This window comes from Mus caroli, chromosome 4 (genome assembly GCF_900094665.2).
Source record: "Mus caroli chromosome 4, CAROLI_EIJ_v1.1, whole genome shotgun sequence".
NCBI classification, from domain to species: domain Eukaryota; kingdom Metazoa; phylum Chordata; class Mammalia; order Rodentia; family Muridae; genus Mus; species Mus caroli.
Window position 1 is genome coordinate 103,591,534 of NC_034573.1, and position 21,052 is coordinate 103,612,585.

Here is a 21,052-nt window from a genome sequence, read left to right on the forward strand (position 1 = left end):
AAGGAAGGAAGGAAGGAAGGAAGGAAGGAAGGAAGGAAGGAAGGAAGGAAGGAAGGAAGGAAGGAAGGAATCATAGATAGTAGACTAGAACCCAGTTTACAGCATGCCAGGCAAGGTGGTATACAACTTTTATCCTAGCATGTGGAAGACAGAGTTAAGTGGATATCTGTAATTTAGAGGCCAGCTTCATCTACATCATGAATTCAACACTAGTCAGGGATGTATTGTGAGATCCTGTCTCAAAAAAAAAAAATCCACAAAACAGAAAGCAAACAAACAAACAAACAAAAAAAAATAACAACACCCAGTATATTTGTGGTGTGAGATTCTGAGCCCTCTCACCAACCCTGAGTTAGACCTGCAAATTGCTTTGTACTTCTCTCAGAAGCCTTTCTTCTCCTCCATGATGTTTCGTTTTCCTGTCACCTCATTTTCAGTACCTTTCTGTCCTTGGCCAACAGTTTCTCCTTTGTTGGCTGGACTCCTTTTAGCAGTGGAGTTGCATGCAGGATACTGCTATCTTACCTTCATTAAGAGTCGTGACGTGAGCTGGGGCTGGAGAGATGGATCAGGGGTTAAGATCACCAGCTACTCTTCCAGAAGTCCTGAGTTCAATTCCCAGCAACCACATGGCGACTCATAACTATCTGTAATGGGATCTGATGCCCTCTTCTGGTATGTCTGAAGAAGCTATAATTGTACTCATATACATTAAATAAATAAATAAATTTTTAAAAAATAATAAAGGAAAAAAGAAAGAGCCTGTGAACCAAGGAGACAGAGCCTGCAGTGATATAGCCACAAGCCATGGAATGCCAAAAGCCACAAGAAACAAAGGATTTCTCCCCTGGAGCCTCCAGAGGAAGTGCAGCCCTGGCACCACTCTCTTTTCAGCCTAGGAAACTTTGGACTCTGGACCTCAGAACTGTATTTTAAGTCACCAAATTTATGATTATTTGTTCCAATGACAAATCAAAACTGATATGGAGCTTCCTAGTTATCCTGAACTCTTAAGTCATTGTTGTGGTTGCAGGCACCTTCCCCCTAGTCACAGGTTGGCCTGCCTCCTGCTGAGGGTAGGGATGGGGACACCTGTGCCACCCTGGGTCCTGACTTTCCTCAGTAAACCTTCCCTCCTGTCTGTCTACCACCACCCACTCTTTCTTTCTCTCACACAGCATCTCTCATTTGCTTCCTGCTTTCCCTTCCTGTCTCCTCATCTGCCTCCTTCCTTCTGCCCTCCTGCCTCTCTATTATCTGCATTGGCTTTCCAGTCATATTATCTCTCTTCCTCTCACTGCTTCCTATGTTTCTGTATCTCCTCCCTGACCCCATGTTCCTTCAGTTTTCCAGTCCTGCTCTATCTCATCCCCTGTATTATCGTTCTTTCCTTATCTTCCAGCTTCATCCTGATGAGGTTCTCTGAGTAGCTTCTTGTCTATTTGCATCTTTCTAGTTTGTTTGCTTTCCCCCTCCCCCGACCTCCTTCCTTCCCTCCCTTTCCCACCTCCTCATTTTTTAGGCCTCCTACTCTCAAGGATGTCTGGGAGACTTTTGTGCATTTGCAAAGGCCTCTATGATTATACCTGCAACCTGCACCCTTGCTTCAGAGCAGGATTCATCTGGTTAGTCATGCTCCAGTCTGACCTTGTAGGAGGACTATCAAGGGAAGCAGAGACAAAAGATGTATCCTCACTGCATTGTTCTCCAGGCTTTACCTAGGGGTCCCCAGATAGCTGCTTCTTAATATTCTAGCCATGCTGTCAGCCTTACCAAAGAGAAATGGCTTGTCTTTGGCGTAGCCCTCTGCAGAATTAATCTTCCTGTTTAAAGATGATCATCCATTGCTGGCAGGGATATCAGTGTGAGCAGAGGAAGGCTTTTAAGTCAAGGTTTCCTGATAGTGGGCAGGTGGGTGTTAAGCTTTCTGATTTGGACCCAATGTGACACTAGGAGAGACTATCATGAAGCCTGATACTCTCAGGACAGTGTCTGATGTATGGTCACTTTTAACAAGCATATAAATGAGAGAGTGAGAGAATTACCTTTAGTCTTCCTTGGGACCAATACTTAATGTATCTCATGGGAAAAAAATGACTTGTGATGTCTCATCAGCAAAATGAAGGTAGGGAGTGGAGCTGCATGTGGAACACAGCAAGGGGAAGAGAGAATGAGATGGTTCAGGGTAGGAAGGTGGGGGACCTTAGCACATGGCAGGGCAGGGCAGGGCTGGCCATGTGGTGGTGTTGCTAGAGAGTGTGAAGGGAACGCAGCAGAGCTGTGGGGCAGGCAGTGAGGGAAGGACCAGGACAATGGAAAAGGTTCCAGACCCGAGGGAAGTTTGTAAGACTTGAGCTCTGAGAGTTGGAAATTTCCAGGTACCAGTATGTGTGTACGTGGAGGGATGCATCCCTGAGCTTCGCTTGTGAGTATCAGTATCATTGAGTATCAGTGCTCTCTCAATAATGTTTACGGAATGGAAGGATGAGGAGATGGAATGTCTGAGCACAGTACGTTACATTTACTCACAGAGAAGCTAGGCCTAGAGGAGAAACAGGGCCCAGGTCACAACCCTGTGGTCTCTCAATCCTCACACATGCTCAGGTCTAGGCCTGAGTCAGAAAACCAGAGGTCTCTTTAGTCACTATTTGTCTCCTACAGCCACTGAGAATGCCTCTGATCTGTATTACTCCTGCAGCATCCAGATCTCCACATCCACCCCCTTGACCATTGCTCTTCTGCTTCCACCCTTGATTCTGATGTTTTACATAGCTGAGACCTCTTACTGGGATAAAGTAGGGTGTGTCCTTTTCCTGCTTCAACCTGTCCAGTGGCCTTTCTTTCACTTAGCAGAGTCAGACTCTTTACAGTAGCCTACAGTAAGTAATTAGAATTACAGTTTCATACTTTGCCATGCTTTTTATACTTTTTAATTTGTCTCCACTTCTAGCCTTAAAAACCATTGTTTTTGTTTGATTTTCAGCTATTATACCCTGAATCCTCAAAACAAACAAATAAACAAACAAACAAAAAACAAAAGCCTGAACAGTAACTATGTGATCAGTGAATATGTTAATGAACAAATGATAAACACAACCCCTAGTATTCACTGTTTTTTACTGTCTATAGAAAAGAAGTACTCTTTTAAAAAAAAAGAGTTTGTTTTGTTTTTATTTTGTATATATGGGTTTTCACATGCATGTATGTCTGCATGCCAGGTACATGCAGTGCCCACAGAGGCTAGAAGAGGGCATCATCTCCCCTGGAACTGGAGTTGCAGATGGTTGTAAGCCATCATGTGGTTACTAGGATTCTAACTGGGATCTTCTGGAAGAGCAGCCAACACTGTTAACCACTGAACCATCTTGGCAGTACAAAAGATTGAACACTGGCCCTTGCTACATACTAGGCAAGTGATCTACCACTGGGCCCCATTTTCACCTTTCCCCTTTTAAAGTTGTCTTTTGTCCTATAGACCTTAGCTTCCTTCCCTGAAGCCTTTCACAGTTTCTCCATTTGGAAGTCAGCCTCCCCCTGCATGGAGAGAATTGGGTCTGTGGATTTATGGCCACACTCCAGAGAAGAAACAGTGCACACAAACTGAGAAGATCCTGGGGTTTGATGCTACCTCCATCACTTTCAAAGAATGAGAGTCTGGGTCAATAACATGAACCCTATTATTTTATTATCTATGAAATACATATAGACTCATTCTTTGGTTTTGCTGGGTTGTGGGGAATATTGGTGACAGTAACTACATTGCATAGAGCACATTCTAAAAAAGCAGTAGCCATTTTTTGTCAAGGCAACCGTGTAACTAACCACCTTCTTAGTAATAGAGTTAACTGAGGTACATTTCCTCCTCTGGACTCTAATTCATCTTCATCTAACCCCAATCCCTGATATGTATCTCAGCAGTCTACCCATTGAGAAAACCCTTAAAAGCCTTTGAATCAATGCATGAATAGATGGATGGATGGATGGATGGATGGATGGATGGATGGATGGATGGATGGGTGGATGGATGGATGGATGGATGGATGGATGGATGGATGGATGAATGGATGCATGGATAGAAATCACAGAATATGTTTAAGCTCCAATCACCTGTTAAAGAGCCCGAGAAATGAGAGAATGGAGCTCCTCTGTGTCAAGGTAGTAGTGGGTAGAAGTCACTGAATCAGTCCAAATTTCCAAGCACCCCAGCTGACTGAATCCATGCTCCATCCTCAGCTTTAGGGTTCAGGCCCTACCTGTCCTGAGAGCTGACCACTCTCTGCCATCTTTGAGAAATAGACAAATGAGTTGAACCTGAGGATAGAAAGATTTCAACATATAAACTATCCTGAGATGTCTGTGGGTAATGAATGGCTGAGAGCTTCCACCAGTTTTTCCTCTCTTAATACTGCAATATATTGAAAATGGTCCAGCCAAGAAAACTATTGCCTCTCATTACATGGATCTTAAATCTTTCTTCTAGGACAGCTTGTTTTAATTGAAAGTGTTCATTCAATCTCTACTGTCCTTCACCATTGCTCTGCTCCTTCCCTCAGTCAGGGCCAGGGTAGGAAATAATCTGGAGTGAGTAAAGCTTTGCAGCTAGAGAGGAGAAGGGAAGAGGACTGTTGCAGACAAGACCAGGACCTCCTTAAAAACTGCCATTTTAAAAGAGCCCACCCAAAGTGATTATTAGCACGAGTACTTAGGAATAGCCCAACTCCTTTATAGACATTCAAGGTTGTTGGTGATCAAGGTTGTGTTGCTTTGGGTCTGGCTAAATATAGAAAATAATGAAGAGATCAGTTTTTTTCTCCCCCATCCATTTATCCATCCATCCATCCATCCATCATCCATCCATCCATCCACCCACCCACCCATTCACCATTCATTGGCTCTGTGCTACCAACCAACTACATACAGCCCCACACTGCAGCCCAGCAACCTTGTGAAGCAGACATTTCATGGACAAGGACATGGAGGCTCAGGGATAGTGAGTAGCTTGTGCAAGGTCATTTGGTGTCTAGTACTCTATTTACGTGTTAGACACTCTTCCCCTAAGATTTTTGGCTTAAAGCAATGCTATCCTTTCATGTTCTCTGTCAGATATTTGGGTGAGTCTCAGTGGGAGGGTCTTTTGTGGAGTCTGATTCAGTTGTAGGGAAACAGTGGCTGGGGCTGGAATATCAGAGTGATATAGAAGTGAAGGCTGACCAAGAGTCTATTCTTGGTTTCTTTGCATAGTCCCAGGACGTTTGGGTGGTCATTCTGTTTGTCTATAAGCTTAGGTTCCTAGCACAAGTATTCCATAATGCAAGATGCAGTTACTTTGCCATATCTGACCTTGCCACACAAGTCTCACAATGTCACTTCTCCCACTTGTGTTATTTTTTTGGTTAGAAGCCATTTAAAAGTCAGTGAAAACTCAAGGAGAAAGAACATAAGACTATGCCTTTCAGTGGAAGGAGCATCAAGGTCATATTAGAATGTGAGACCAGAGATAATGTTGCAGACATTTTTGGAAATTAAAATCTGCTATCCATAGCATGTGGCAGAACCACAATTTGGGCTAGACACATCTGCTTCCAAATACGTCTGCATAAACGTATCAGCTCAGTCCATGGGGACCTCTCATTTCTCCCTTACCCTGCAGCTATTTCTTTCAACACATATATCCATGGTTTGGTTGCTCCAAGCCAACTAAAGACTGTCTGGGTTCAAGCAGCCAGCCTGCCTCTGCAGGCCCTGGCCATGAGACAGCCTCTAGGGGATGTTCAGCAGACAAACCATGCTCAGTGCCAGCTTGTGGACTTTTCAGAAAAGGGGACAGAGAAGGTCAGACACAGCCAGAGAAAGAAAGCAGGTGGCAGCCCAGAAGCACAGCAAGCCTGCAGTACATCTCACTGCCATAAACAATGGGCCTGGTGTGCTTCCTCCTCCCACCCCATGCTGACCTGGGATGACTCAGGCTTTGACAGAAAAGGTGCCTTCAAGTTGAGAAACAGCCCAGGGCAGTGGAAACTCATAGTCTGGAATCGGACTTGCCTGGATTTGACTCTTGATTCTATTGTTATCAGCTATGTGGCACAGAATAAGATCCTTCACAGTCAGACCCCAAGAAAGATGAAGAAAATATTTGTCTACTTGCATGTGTGAATGGAAATGCATTTCTACACTCTAGCTCATGGCCTTCTGAATAGTCTTTATAGTCCAGCTAGAAGCAGCCCTTCTCCAGAGACTCTCTTGGACTAGCCCCAGGCTGCTGCTTCTCTGCACATCCCCCTGAATCAGCAATCTGTATTCCTGGGTCAGGGTTGTGAATAGTGTCCCCCAATAGAGCTGGGTTCCAGATGGTTAATTAGGTAAGAGAAAGATGGGTGCAACCATGAAATAGTACAAGTCCCAAGGAGGCAAGGCCTAGGTTTTAATCCCAGTTCCAGTGTTTATAAGGCATCCAGCCTTGGGCAAAGTCACTTACCCTATCTGAACAGTGGGAACAGTAATCGACTTCTCTCACTGGATTGTTAGGAGATTTCTTAGCAACACTGCTTAGCTATTGGTTGTCATTACTCCATTTGTGTGTGTGTGTGTGTGTGTGTGTGTGTGTGTGTGCTTTTCATGCTACTGTCAGGCAAGCCCATAGGTATTTAGATGAGTCAAGTAGAGATGGTCTCTGCCTCATAGATTGTATAGCCTAGAGGGGCTATTGAAAAGGACTAGTTAAAATTCAATATTGCTGAGTAGTCTGGCAAAGATGCTATGGGAAACCTAGTAGGGACCCTATCCCAGCAAAGGCACCAAGGAGAATATAGCCACTGAAGTCATAATTGAAACAAGGTCTAAAGGCTGAGAAGGAGCTGGTCCTTTTAGGAATTCATGGCATGGTGGTCTAGTGGGTTATATGATGAACCAAGACTGAGGGGCTACAAGATTAGAAGAGGGAGAACTGCAAAAGGAGGTAGGAGGCAGCAAGAGGCAGGCTAAGAACATAACCAAGGGTCAAGCTATAAACAGCCTTGTAAATTGTGTCAGAAATCTGTACATTGAAGGCAACTGAAAGACACTGAAGGCTGGGCAGTGGTGGTGCACACCTTTAATCCCAGAACTTGGGAGGCAGAGGCAGGCAGATTTCTGAGTTTGAGGCCAGCCTGATCCACAGATGAATTCCAGGACAGCCAAGGCTACACAGAGAAACCCTACCTCAAAAAAACCAAAAGTAAAAAATGAAAAAAAAAAGAAAAAGAAAAAGAAAAAGAAAAACAAAGACACTGGAGAGGCCCTTGCTCTTGTGAAGATCATATGCCCCAGTACAGGGGAATGTCAGGGCCAGGAAATGGGAGTGGGTGAGTTGGGGAGCAGGGTGGGGTGAGGTTATAGGGGGCTTTGGGGATAGCATTTGAAATGTAAATGAAGAGAATATCTAATAAAAAATGAAAGAAAAAAAAAAGAAAGAACCTGAAGGATTTCAGTCACTGAGTGACAGCATCAGATAGGACTAAATAATGTAGCTTCTGACTTCACTATTGGAAACATCCTAGAGTCGGCTATTCGGGGACAGGAGGCTCAGAGAACAGGATGATGATGGTCCAGGAGACAGGTGATGCTGACCTATTCTGGGGGAAAGAGGTGAACATAATCATGAGATGAGAAGTTTCATGGGGAAGGGTGACAGCTTGGATGTTTGGAGCTGATGGAAGTTGATAGAGGAACCACTGTGATTACACAATTTTCACCCTGTAAGAACGTATACATGCTCTCAATGAGGTCACTTCTAAAGCCACGGAGGTAGGGAGCAAGGACAACACTCTCACCTGGACAACACTGTCCCTCTGCTGGGATGACAGCAGGGAAGGTCCTGGAAAATCTAATGAAGAGGTACTGACTAATGGGAGAACACATGGCTGTATGATAGCTGATAGAAAGTCAGGGAGGCCCTTGAGGCAAAGGAAATAACAGAAAAACCCAGAGATGTGGATGTGATGCATAGACTGATGCCAGGGTGTTAATACCAGTATAGAACTGGTGCTTTCTCCTTCCCTGGAGAATTTATGACTTGATAAATAGGTTATAAATCTATACCCTAGAGATTCATTATTTTTCAAATAGCAAGGTGAAATGGGATTCTATTTAGAGTGAGAGGGTTTTCCTGAGATTACTCTCAAGAGAATTCCTAGTTCCTGAAGGTCAGGTAAGCCCTGATCTTAAAACAGCAAAGGGTATGTTGGTTTTGAGTCTTGCTCATTGGGTTTCATTCTGGACAACATGAGGCCAGACCTGAAAATCCCAATGATATTTACAAGCTAGGTACACAGATTTTGTGGTATAGTTACTTTGACCCCAATGCCCACTCCCATCCTTCACTTCTGTGCACTTTAATTTCCTTGTCTATGAAACAAGAATCATAATTATCTCTGAAGGTTTGTAAAGACCAACAAGATAGTGCACAGCAAAACCCTAGAGTGGGGAGTTATGATGTCATCTTTATCACTGTTGTTGCTTTATTTTCATTTTTTCACCCTGCTTCAGTCTGTTTTCAAAGTTGCTTCTTAACACACACCTGCAGATATGAAACTGGGACGGAACGTGGCAAGAACATTTCTAGATTATTACCGGCTGAACTCCCTGGTTGAGAAGATAGCAGTCCCCATGCCAAGGCTTCGGTAAGTGGTAGAGCCAAGCAAACAGGCTTGGGTCCTGCTTCACTAGGACTAACTTTCTGATGGCCCTTAGCTTCCCACCTGTGCTATAGGAAGGGCAACCCCAGCTCTGCTGCCATATGGATCCAGACAAGTATGAGTCTGGAAGGTTTCCTAAGCATAGGGCATTCATGAAGCTTCATCACCTCCAGCTTCTGGGATGTCATCCCAGATTGACAACTAGCTTACCATGGTCCAGGGCAAGTCAGTCCCCTGACTCACCAGGTTGGTCAGGCTTAGTGATGACTCAGGGTCCACTTTTTACAGTCAGTAAACTTTATCTCTGAGCTCCAATCCACAGAGTCTTCATAATAGTATTGTCAGATGATACCCTATCTCAATGGCGGGTCACCTCATTTCAGGTCCACCCTAGGAACCTCCAGAGATGGGGTATTTCTGGGGAGCCAAGATCAGCCACTGATCTAAGTTAGCTTGGCTGTTAACATATATCTAACAAGATAACTCATCCTCTAAGGGTTCCAAATGAACTCCAATCCTTCAATCCCCTAATCTGTAAATCATGCACTGTTGTACATATTTTTTAGGTCATTGTGAGATGTATATTCAAACACTAGTGCTAGGTGTACAAGTATCCCCACAGTCTATGATAGCCCCTTCCCTCAACACTCAAAGATTTAGGTTACAGAGGACACATCTTTAAGAAGTTCCATCTCACTCCTCTGATGGACCCACTTGTAGATCCAAGGAGGAAAGAAGACTAGGATGGGAGCATCAATCTTGTCTGAGGGCTGAACAACCACTGGAAGTGCTGGGAGTTCCCATGTGTTCTGGTAAAGCACTCAATGAGCATCTTGGCAATGACATCCAGTGGCATTTGGATTGTGGTAGCAGTACCTTACCTCTGGGCCTCATCTCCTGTTCCCCTAGTAGCCCAGCCTCCTGGAATGACATGGCAATGTCCAACTCTATACTCCTGCCAGACCATTCTTTTCACTGATGTTCACGATGTGCTTTGATGCCTCAGGAGCTTAGCACCATGAATCTTCCTCCATCCCCCACTACTACTACTAATAAAATGTAAATCACCGTTACTTAGTGTATGAAGCCCTTTGTGTACATGATCTTATTTAGTTCATGTATGTCTTGTCTTGCACTTTAAGAGAAAGAGACCCAGAAAGGAACAGAAGATTTACTGATGTCGTGATGTTGATAGTACAGAGTGTGTTTCATATTCCAAAGCTACCTGAACTATACAGCAATAGAGCTCCATCAGTGGACTGTCTCTGTCTCTCAGGAGTGTGATAGGGTTTTAGGCCTTTCTACATCTGCCTATTAAACAGAAATAATAGCAACAACTTAACATGGTTCTGAAGATTAGATATAGGTTTGGGACAATTCCTAGCACACAGTAGGTACCCCCAAATGTTGTCAGAATTTTTTATTTCTGCCAGTTTCTGATAGCCTGTGACATGTTCTTTGACTTGCCTGGTTGGGCTGATCCAGACTCCATAATTCAATGACTTGTATCCCTCTAAGGCCTGATCCACACAGTCTTCATGGCTGTGCACTCCAGTGACATCCAATCTGATTAGGAACAGATTATCTGGAGACTTTATGTCTACCATAATACCTTTATGTAGGCATTAAAACCCCCTACAGGAGGTTATCTCTATTTCTTCTCTATGCAGTACCAAACAGACTTGCATGGATACACCCATCCATTCTTCCATTCATAGACTTGTGGAAGACAGCATGCTACACCTGGCTCTGGTGGGAGGGAGGTCTGGGATGAGTTGGTGATTAAGGTATGACCCTGCCTTTGAGGAGCTCACCCCTAGAGGAAAGTTTTCAGTTCACTCTTTAGAAGTCACTCTTGATTGGTTAAAGTTCTTAAACATTTAAAGCTTTGTAAAACTCAAAAGAATTCTTAGAATCTCATTTACAAGTTAATTTAGGGATTATCTCTTTGGGGTCCTCTGTCAGCCTGCATAAAAATTATCTTCATCCTTCACCACTTTTTTCTTTGTAAGTGTCATGATCACAGATTCAATGAAGTAATGCATTTTGGAGCATGGCAGGCAAGGACAAGGAGAACCAGGGAGCAGAAGCCTCAGAGCCAGAATTGGAGCCAGGGCCTGACCCCTCTGTGGGATGCTCAGCCTCAGTCAAGAGAGGTTTGTCCAGATTGAGAGGAGGCTTGAAACTGAGAATGATGAAGGGCAGTTTTCCTCCTAAGAGCCTCTGCTTTTAACTGCTCAGGGCACCCCAACCCTGAGCTTTGAAGTCCTTTTCAGCAGACTTCTGTCCTCACTAGGCCACAAGAAGACTTAAGGCAAATGCACCCACTCTTAAGTTAGGAAAAGCAAATTAGCTCCCTACCAAGCCCATACTCCTGCTTCTGGGCCCAGTGAGCCTCTATGAGTCCCACCCAACTCCAGATTGGTAAGTAGTCCTTTAAGAATAAATTTGTTCCCCAGATCACTGGCCTCTGGCTCTCCTTTGGGATTTGAATGTTTCCCCCTTTTGTATTCTTTTCCAACCAAGCATCAAATAGCGTAAGTGAAAGAGCAATTCTGGTTATAAAGGAAAATTACATGTTTTGACTCAAAATTAATCTTTGTTTTCTCCCATCTCCATGGATAATTGCCATATGACAGTTTCTTCCCATAAACTGGTGGAAGCCTGTCACATTCTGGGGTGCTGGGCCGCCCCTCAGGAAGAAGTCCTGGAGAGAGGCAGCAATGACGGCATGGAAGCTGAGGCTTAGCATTGATCAGTAAAGTTGAGACCCTATATTTATTTTTAACTACAATGTCATGGCCCTTAGAGCTAGAACTGAAGGGGATAAAATCAAACAGGGGAAAATGGTTGGACCAAGGCTATGTCTGCAGGTGGGCAGACCATGAGTCTGGAGTTAAGCTTACCTTGACCAGGTAGACTCAAGTTCTGCATTGGCTGCTGCACAGTGCTGTCATGATCTATTTGATGCATAGAATACAAGGATGTAAGGAATACCTCCTGTGTTAGGCTTGTTTTGAGTACTAGAGGGTAGCATAAGCCCATCAGGAACTCCAGTTGATAGCATGCAAAATATAACAATACTTAACAGTCTAAGTAGTTATACACAACTTCATATCAGATATGTCCTCACTCACAAACCTCCATGGCTTTCTGTTACTTTCAGAGTAATACTCCAACAACTCTTCATTGTACTCAAGACCTTAACCAGTATTTTAAATTTGATATCCTGCCTCCTAGAATGCCCTTGAGAGCACCTGCTTTTAACCATTTCCTTCCCTATACATCAGCCTGTGTGTTGTCCATGTTCATGCCTCTATAGCTTGTTCTCCTTTTCCTTTATCCTGGAATGCTTTCCTTTTCATTTTGTAGATGCTGGTTTCATGCTAACTCATCAACACTTGGTCCAGATGACACATCCTGTTTCTCTGCTCCTCTTCCTGCATAAGATAGAGCTATCTCCTCTGCTGGGCTCTTAGTTGCAGTTCATACACACCTCCTGTCCTCCTGTGCTATCCTGTTTGGTATCTTTGCAGCTCTGGCTTCTCCACTAGACAAGCTCATTCCTGAATCCTTAGTTCATGGTGTAGAACTTGCACACCTTAAGACCCGAATAAGCTCTGGAGTCAACCAAGTATACAGTGGTAGAATGGGAGGATGGGGGAGTTGGTGGCAGTCACAAATCTTTCTCAAGCTCTTTGCCCTATGGAAGAGTCCTAACCAGATAACCTGGAGAGTACTTGATAGCTACCAGGCTCATCCCAAGAAGGCCTCAGGGGTAGAGTAAGATTTGGACTTGACTTTTTAAGAACATGAAGAGTTGAGATTTGAGGAGTAGAAAGGAAATGATGGTATTCCAGGTTGGAAAGATAACAAGAAGCAGGACCCAACGAAGCCTACAGCAGTGGTAAGACCCAAGTGGTCAGAGACAGAATGAAGGATGGTAAACATTTCTAGTTACCACATACCGCAGAAACACCTGCTCCACACCAAGCCTGACTTGGGAGTCAAAACACATCAAACCCAAAGTCATATGACATATACAGATGTGCAACCTTCCAGAAAAATGGTGGCTGGGGTGTTAAACGGTACCCATAGAACTGTAGAAAACCTGGAAAGTTGGCTTCCAAACAGACAAGTCCAAAGGAGTAGAGAAGAGTGTGGAGGTTTAAGGCATCTGCTGTCTAGGGTCTCCTTTCCTTCTCTGTACCCTATCTTTAATTACAGTGGCACTTTGCCATCCCAACTGCACCACAAGCCACTTCTTCAACCTCGCACTCCTCACTAGTCACTGCACACCTTATCGCCATGCTACCATCTACCTATAGCTATTTCTGTAGCAACAAACCCAAGCCTGTCTCACTAGGGACCTTACATCTTCTTTGTCCTATAAAAGCATACTGTCTTGTGTCCTATGCTCCCTTGGAGTGTTAAGAAATACTCCCTTTAATGCTTTACGGATGGAAGGCAATATAAGTCCCTCTTCTCCAACTTTCATTTCACCAGAGTCTGAGGCAAACAAAACAAACAACAAGAAAAAGCATGCATTCTTCTCCTTTTTGGAAAAGAAAGAAATAGAGCCTTCTATCCAGGAAGGGACTCCTTTAAGGTCATACTGTCTCAGAGCTATAGTGGCCATAGCAATTGACTAGAACATGTAAAGCCCTGACTTCCACTGTTAGTGCTGTAAACAAAGCAAACTTCTATAGATGACACTGTCTGCAGATGGCAGCTTTGTAAGACTAGAGTGTTAAGGGGTATGAGGTCTAGGCCCATGTCACTGGCACTAGAAAGTCTCCTCAGGTTGGCCAGGTCCAAGGAATGTATGTGTTCAGGCACTGGGGCTTGGGGCTAAAGATATGTCAAGGCCATGTGCCCTGTGTGTGTGTGTGCTGTCCCCTACTCCATCTCCCCTTGGGTTGTGACTCATCAACCATGAGTAAAGGTAGTCAGGCCAAGGTTAAGTATAATGGCCACAAGCCACATCGTCACTCCTAATTCAGACAGCCCACTCCATTTCTATTTCTGGCATTCACCACTTTCTGACTTCATGTTGTAATCTTCATTTTGAATGGTGGTTTTGCACAGGTATGGGCTCCACTAAACCTAAACCCATTGAGGACGGCATCAATGTTGATTGTGCCTTTGACATGTCCAGGGTCTCTGCAGCCACAGTCAACAAATGACAGGAGAGAAGGGAAGACACTTGGAGTGCTCAATCATACCCTCTCATCTAACTACACTACACTGCTGGAAGGCTGGAATAGCTTATGCTCATTGTACAGCGAAGTCCAGAGAAGTTCAGGGCCTTGCCCAAGGATACGCTCCTGAATTCAACCAACTTGGGAATTCAGAGCAGTTCTTTGAGACTTAAAATTAAGCCCACTATTCCCACTGAGAAAAAATATTAATCTAGTGACTACATAAATCAATTTGTCAGTCAAAACTAAAACAAAGAAGGCACAAAATGAGGTAAATACAGCAGCGATTAAAATATTTTCTGCTCCCCTGGAGCTCATCATCTCTTGTGTGAATGATGGTGGTAAGGTTATTGTGTTAAGTACTGGGTGCTGGGTAATCAGTGCTGGAACATAAAGGCAAAATAGACACACTTCTGTTCTCCAAACATGCCAGGAAGACAGAGTTGCTGCGATTAGGCTGTACTGAGTAATAAAACTAGAATTCTGAGGTCCTTGGTGAGCGTGCGGGAAATGACGGGATGATGTCACAGCCCTCCCAAGTGTTCTCTCTCTCTCTCTCTCTCTCTCTCTCTCTCTCTCTCTCTCTCTCTCTCTCTCTCTCTCTCTCTCTCTCTCTCTCTCTCTCTCCTTCAAAAGGGGTTTCCCAAGTCCATGGGACCCCAAGACAGCATAATCCTGTTAGCCCCCTTCCAGGTTTCCTAGCTATAGCTTTTTTGTGTTCCCATCTCCTTCCCGTATATAATGTGTTAAATGAGTTGGAATGGAAGTGGCAAGATACCAACCAGATTGAAGCTGTAGGAGAGTTAAACTTTCTCCAGACCTAGAAGAAAGCAATCAATTCATCCATTCATCTATCCATTGGCTACCCAGTTATCTATCCTACAGATGGTCACTAGGCTACCATGACTGCTTTAAACCAGACCTGGACTGGGTTCTGGGACAAAGAGAAGATGGCAAGGCTGCTGTACCTAGGAGGTCCCTGTCAAATGATGGACATGCACATAAGTGACTTCCTTACAGTGTGTGTATGTGCTGTCTTCTCTTTCTGTTATTTCCCCTTTACAGGAAAGAAAAAGCCCCTCCTTGCAAGCACCCACCCCCGAGGGGCTCAACCAGCAACGTCTCCATTGGCAAAGGGGACAAGAAGAACTCACTGAACCACAAAGACCCATCAACCCCCTTTTAAAGACATGGCACCAGGAGGCATTGTGGGTGCAGGAACATGCATTTCTTGCTGGGGCATGAAATTAAGTGCCCTTTCCTGGTTTCCAAGACAGGGGTTTTCAGGATAATGCATAAGCTAGTGAAAGAGTCAGGGAAAGAGAGAAATTTTATCATTGATTTTTCCCCTTTACCAATGGGAAATCAATCGTGAGCCTTCAACTCAAGGCTGAACAGAATGTGAGAATGGAATCAGGTCAGCACAGGCTTTCTCTTCCATGGAGCAGAGGAAATCCTACATACCTCTCTCATGAGGTCCCACATGTCTGACCACTCAGTTCCCTGGAAGCCCCTTTTTCCCTTCACATCGGTTCAGTGCCCTGGAAGACCCTTTCACCTTTTTAAAGTCACAGAGTCATGATGCTGGTGACTTCACTTAAAATAGGTTGCAGTTGTTTCTAGTTCAGGAATGCAGTCTCCGTATTTTCTGATCCAAAGCAACAACAACACACATACAAGCCAAAGGCAAACATGCTGTTGGGAACAATGGGGTAGAAGTTTTGAAATCAGAGTGGTCTAAAAAATATGGGCATTGTGTCTATAAGCTCTCTCGCTCCCTCAAGCCCCAGCATGCAACTTCAGAAAACTGTTCTGAAAGCTATTTTTCAACTTCCTGGCTAGTTTAATTGAATTTCTAGCTCCCCCAAACAAAAAGTATTGCTCATTCATTCCCAAGAACTGCTGTGGTTAAGGTCTGCAGTCCCTGGTGACAAGGATCAAGGGAGGTAAGCACTGATAATCTGCAACGAGAACAAGGTGACTACCAGGTAAGGGGGCTACAGGAGACAAAGGAGCACACTCCAAGCAGGTAGGGAGATAAAAGACAAGGACAGCAGAAGCAATTCCCAAGGGGAGGCAAGCCAAATAGTGTGCATTTTCCTGAAGCTTAAAGTGCCTTTGTGTGATGAATGGGTCCAGGGGAGTCTACTCCCTTCCTGCCTGTGGAAGCAGCAGGCTGAGTCACCATGACAGCCTGCTAATTAAAATGACCTCCCGGAAATGAGGATTAGGAGATAGGGAGAGGGAGGGAGGCTCCAGGGAGATAGGGCCTTCAGCACACAACTCCAGTTAAACAGTCTTTGTGTTTGAGATGGAGATTTTCAACGTTTATTGCAAAAATCAAGAGCAAAGCTTGTTTTCTCTTTCACATACTGGTTTTCAGAAATGGTAACAAAGAAACATATGTCAGATTGCTATGAATGTTCCATTGTGTACATAGCAACCTTCCTGGGTTTTTATTGCCCAAATAAAGTGGTTTGTGCAGCACTTCTGTTCCCCGGAGTGTTCTTGGCACCCTTCCCTCTTGGCTTCCTACTCCTTGGAGAACAACCAGCCAACCCCAAATTAGAATTAATCTTTTGAGGTCAGGGGCTCTGTCAAGGTGCAGAAGAGTGGCAAGACTTGAAGGCTCTGCAATTCCTGTGTCAGAATGGTGAGGAGCTTAAGAATTCACCTGGCTCAACTGTGAGGCAGCTTTGGAAATGATAGCATCATTTTAGATAATGTGAACAAGGGTGGGTAGCATAAAATGAGACTGTAGCTTAGATGGACTTTCCTTCCACACCCATCTCTTGTGGCCGTGCATAGGCACTGTGTTTTTAAAAGCCTGTTGACTGATTAGAACCCAGGTTAAAACTTGAAGACAGGCAATTCAGATTTTAATTCCGAATTCAAACCCTGCTTTATGTCTTAACATCTATAGAATACAGAACAGTCAGTTTACCTCTATGAATCTCGGGTCTCTCACTTGTAATACCCTTCTCACTCTAACAGTTATGATGATTTGATGAACTTAGGTATGGAAAACATTTGTGCTCATTAAATGATAGCTATGATCACTTGAAAGATGACCAATATGGAGAGGTGTGGGGAAATCACTTGTCATTAGAGGTGGACAAGGGGAGTAGAAGCGTTTCTTTTTGAGATAAAAGTGGAGGGATGTAAATAAATTAATAATAATAAAGAAAATACTCACTTCCAAAGGAAGAAAGTGAAGGGTAGAGATGGGAAAGCAAGGTTACAATCTCTTCAATGTTTAAGGGACATCATGGGACAAAAGAAGTAAATTTATGCTGTGTTGACCAGAGTTAATTTGGTCAAATCCCGGGACTACGATTCAGTAAGACAAGCTTCAGCTCATGCTGAAGAAAGTGTTCTATTAAAGAGAACAGCCAACCATGAGTTCCTTGGGAGGTAGTAAGCTTCTCATTATCAGAGGAATTCAACCAGAGTATGAGTAGAGAAAGAAGGGTTTCCTTCCTTAGGGGAATGCTGGGTTTGAAGCTAGGTGCTCTGTAGCATCACCCCTGGTCTGTGGCTCTGGAAAGGAATGACATGAGGCAGGCTACATTTCTGTTAGATAATAGAGTTCACGGTAAAATATCATTAAATACCAGACACAAGAACATAAATTATCTGTGAATTATAGCATATTGACCAGGTGTCATATAGCATACTGATGTCTTGCATTGCTTAGAGAAATAAATGCTATTTAGGGTATACTATATAGGCTGGCAATGGTCTGCTTCTCCATGCTGACAAAACACACAAGACTGCCCAGGGGTTGTCACTGGCCCTTGTGGAAGTCTTGACAAGCTCAGTTCCTCTGTAGTGCTCTTGGATAAGGTCATACCTATAACATCAAGCTGGTGAAGACAGGCTCTCAGCATGGAGGAGGAAGATAGCCCCAAGCAGACAAGTGAACCAAATGGAGTCTACTGGTCCTTCCGTCTCAAGGCTGTTAGCCTGTCTTCCAAGTAATCTGGCCTACTTCCTCCTAGGGTCTTCACATGGGTAGACCACAATCCTGTGCATTTCTGACAAGGATGGCGAGACAACTATGTTAAATAAATAAATAAATAAATAAATAAATAAATAAATAAATAAATAAAAGAATGGTGGAAGGGAAGTGCTAGTTTCTGGCTGATTCTTACTCACTGGCTACTCTGGGGCAATGGAAGTTTGCTCTTTATTTCAGAGGTTCTGAAACACCATTGATGTGTATTTGCTCTCCAAAGTTGCAGCCAGCCAGTTGCAAATTACAGGGAGGCTGAGGCCCACAGCAAAGGAGGGGAATTACACACCTTGAGGATGCTCATTCCTTGCACAGGAGACTCCTTTAGCTAGGAACATTCCCTGTCCTTTCCAACAGGGACAGCACACAGGGCAAATGATAAGCTTGTGTCTTGTCACTGTGCCTCAGTAACATGCTGGAAGCATGCCTTAGAGAATCACAGCTCATTGTTCTAAACAGAAAGAGCAGAACCAAGCAGGGAAGTTGGAGATTACATTTGCTAGGCACCTACTCATACATTTGACAATTGCTTGGTGAACACTTGCAATATGACAGATGTTGTGCCAGATGCCTTTGAATCTTCTGCCTTACTGGATTTTCTCTGAAGACTCACAAGGTAAGTTCACTTGCTGCATTTCCCAGGTGGGCACTCTGAAAATGCTGAGAGCAAACACCTTTCTTTGGATTCACATGGATGCATGAACCTGGATCCCCACTACTCCATACTGGACCTTCTCCACTTATCTCCAGGTAAAATCTGGTCCCAACAGAAAACAGGTTAAAACACAGTAACATCAACCATGGCACTACTTAGAACTGGTAGGAAACTGAGAGAAGAGGGGACCATGTAGGTTGCTAGGTGTAGAGAATTATGGAAAGATGTTAGAACTTCCTAGCCACTGCTCTAGAGGGGCCCCTTCTCACCTCCCACTCCCCCATGCCTGTGTGAACTCCTGAGCTCCAAGGTCCTTCAAACCCAGGGGCTGGGTTTCCAGCCCATTTAACATGTATCATACAGAAGTTTCCACATCTCTCAGGGCCCTTGGTAGCTCAGATCTTATAGACCTTTCCCTAGAAGCCTCTAGGGTAGCTATTCTAGCAGGTTCCTTATCAGCCCAGCCTTTTGGAGAGAAGGAACTGAGTCTACTCTGTCACAGTCCCTGCCTCCTATAAGGGTGTCAGCATCTGATGTCCTTCTTGGGGAGGCTCAGACCAACCAATAAGATGGAAAGATCAGAGAGAATAGAGGAATCATAGCTTATCATGAGCAACCAGGGTTTAAATTAAACCTGTCTTTAGTGTGAATTCCTGTTCATCTCTGCTCGCTGTGTCGCTTTGGGCAAGGTATTTGACCTCTTTAGACTTCCAGATTATTATCATTTGCAAAATAGGAGCTATTAGCGCCCATTTCCCACAGTTATATTGAGGATTAAGTGTAACAATGTCCATACAGTATCTGTCAGAGAGTAAAGCGCCTTCCCTAAATTCTCCCTCCCCATCCCCCTACCCCATGCCTCTCTCCTGCTTTCTGGAGTTAGAAACCCTTTTCTTCTAGACAAAGAGCAGAAAGAAGTATGAAAACCTCCAGAAGAAAGAACAGGCATGAGAGAGGTGCATTGCGAGATGAGAATCAGTACAGATGTCTCAGCTGCGTTGTCTCCATCTGTAACGTTAGCACTCAGCAGAGTCTATCTCACTGAGTAGAGTTGTCAATGTTTGTGTGGCATGGGCAAAATGCCCTGGACTCACAAAGAGGAGAGAAGAGGCATTGTAAGATGGGACAGAGCATTGACAAGACTAAAAGGAAAGAGACCACACTCCACAACACCCCATGTTTTATTAAAACAGAGGCAAACAGGTCTGAGCAGGACACATATATCCCAGGCTTTTCTTTTTTTTTAAAGATTTATTTATTATATGTAAGTACACTGTAGCTGTCTTCAGACACTCCAGAAGAGGGCGCCAGATCTCGTTGCGGATGGTTGTGAGCCACCATGTGGTTGCTGGNCGGATGGTTGTGAGCCACCATGTGGTTGCTGGGATTTGAACTCTGGACCTTCGGAAGAGCAGTCGGGTGCTCTTACCCACTGAGCCATTTTCTTGAGCTATCTTCAGATGGTAAACAGTGTGTTCAGGGATGCTATGACGCAGGCACAGGAAACTAATACTCAGGACTTCCTGAAGCACCTTCACTACTCTCACCAAACTCAGGGTGTGTGGTGGTCCAGGTGATCTCCTACTCTGCAGATGAAAAGGCTCGGGGCAGTGGGAGCAGGTTCCCTGCTAACCATCTTTATCCCTTAAGTAACAAGGACAGAACCTGGGCACACACTCAGCCCTCTCACATGCCATTGTTGTCCGGTTCAACCCAAAGCCTCAGCAAAAAGCCTGAATGATTCAGAAAGTCAGTCTTGCTCCTTGCTGCTTAAAATTCACCTGTCCCCAAAGATCTAAGATTTATTTTTGGCTGTCCTCATGTCAGTCTAAAATACAGATCTGCTGTTTACCTTGGAATCACCGGTGGGGGTTCATGTCCTCATTTTCTCCAGGCTGCAAAGCCTGCTGCTGTCTGAATTCATTCTCCGCCCCCTTCTCTGTCTGTCTCTGTCCCTTTGTCTCTTGTCTCTCTGTCTCCTCCCTCCCTCAGAAGATTAGTTTTCAAGGTCCATCACTTCTGCCTCTTGATGTGTCTCCCCTTAAACAGTGCTGTGGTCTGGTGACGGAGTCAGACAGACCTGGGTTTTATTCTCAAGGCCAACCCATGCTCATTGTCTTGTGAACCATTTACTGAACCAACTCTAAACTAAGACAGTTAAAGCCTGTCAAGAGGACTGCCATTCACTTCCCTTCCTCCTGCTTTTCTGTCCCATCCTTAAATGGATTGATCGAATGGGTTCTACTGACCTTCCTGCTGCTGAATGTTTTCCTGTTAACATAGTGTCTTGTTGGAAGCTTCCAGAATCTCTATAAAACATGACTTCATATTCATACCTTTTTTCAAAGCAGTTTTATAGTCCAGAAGAGCACCTCCTTCTTTCTTTTTTTTTTTTGTTTTTTTTTCAATTTTTTTTATTATGTATTTTCCTCAATTACATTTCCAATGCTATCCCAAAAGTCCCCCATACTCCCCCCCCCCACTTCCCTACCCACCCATTCCCATTCTT

The 21,052-nt window shown here is 44.2% G+C and overlaps 1 protein-coding gene across 3 annotated transcripts in view; it reads left to right on the plus strand.

Annotated features, from left to right (window-relative positions):
* The window catches only part of Agbl4 (ATP/GTP binding protein like 4), a 1,132,428-nt gene extending 1,116,078 nt beyond the window's left edge, over positions 1–16,350 (plus strand). The window contains exons 12-13 of one of the 3 annotated variants that reach the window (XM_029476352.1): positions 8,561–8,657; positions 14,939–16,350. In XM_029476352.1, the coding sequence (XP_029332212.1) occupies positions 8,561–8,657; positions 14,939–15,059 (218 nt within the window). In that variant the 3' untranslated portion in view covers positions 15,060–16,350. Of the gene's footprint in view, positions 1–8,560; positions 8,658–9,326; positions 9,746–14,938 lie in introns of those variants that run through there. The other 2 variants (XM_021161010.1, XM_021161009.1) reach the window with 2 other exon arrangements.
* The last annotated feature ends 4,702 nt before the right edge of the window (positions 16,351–21,052 follow it).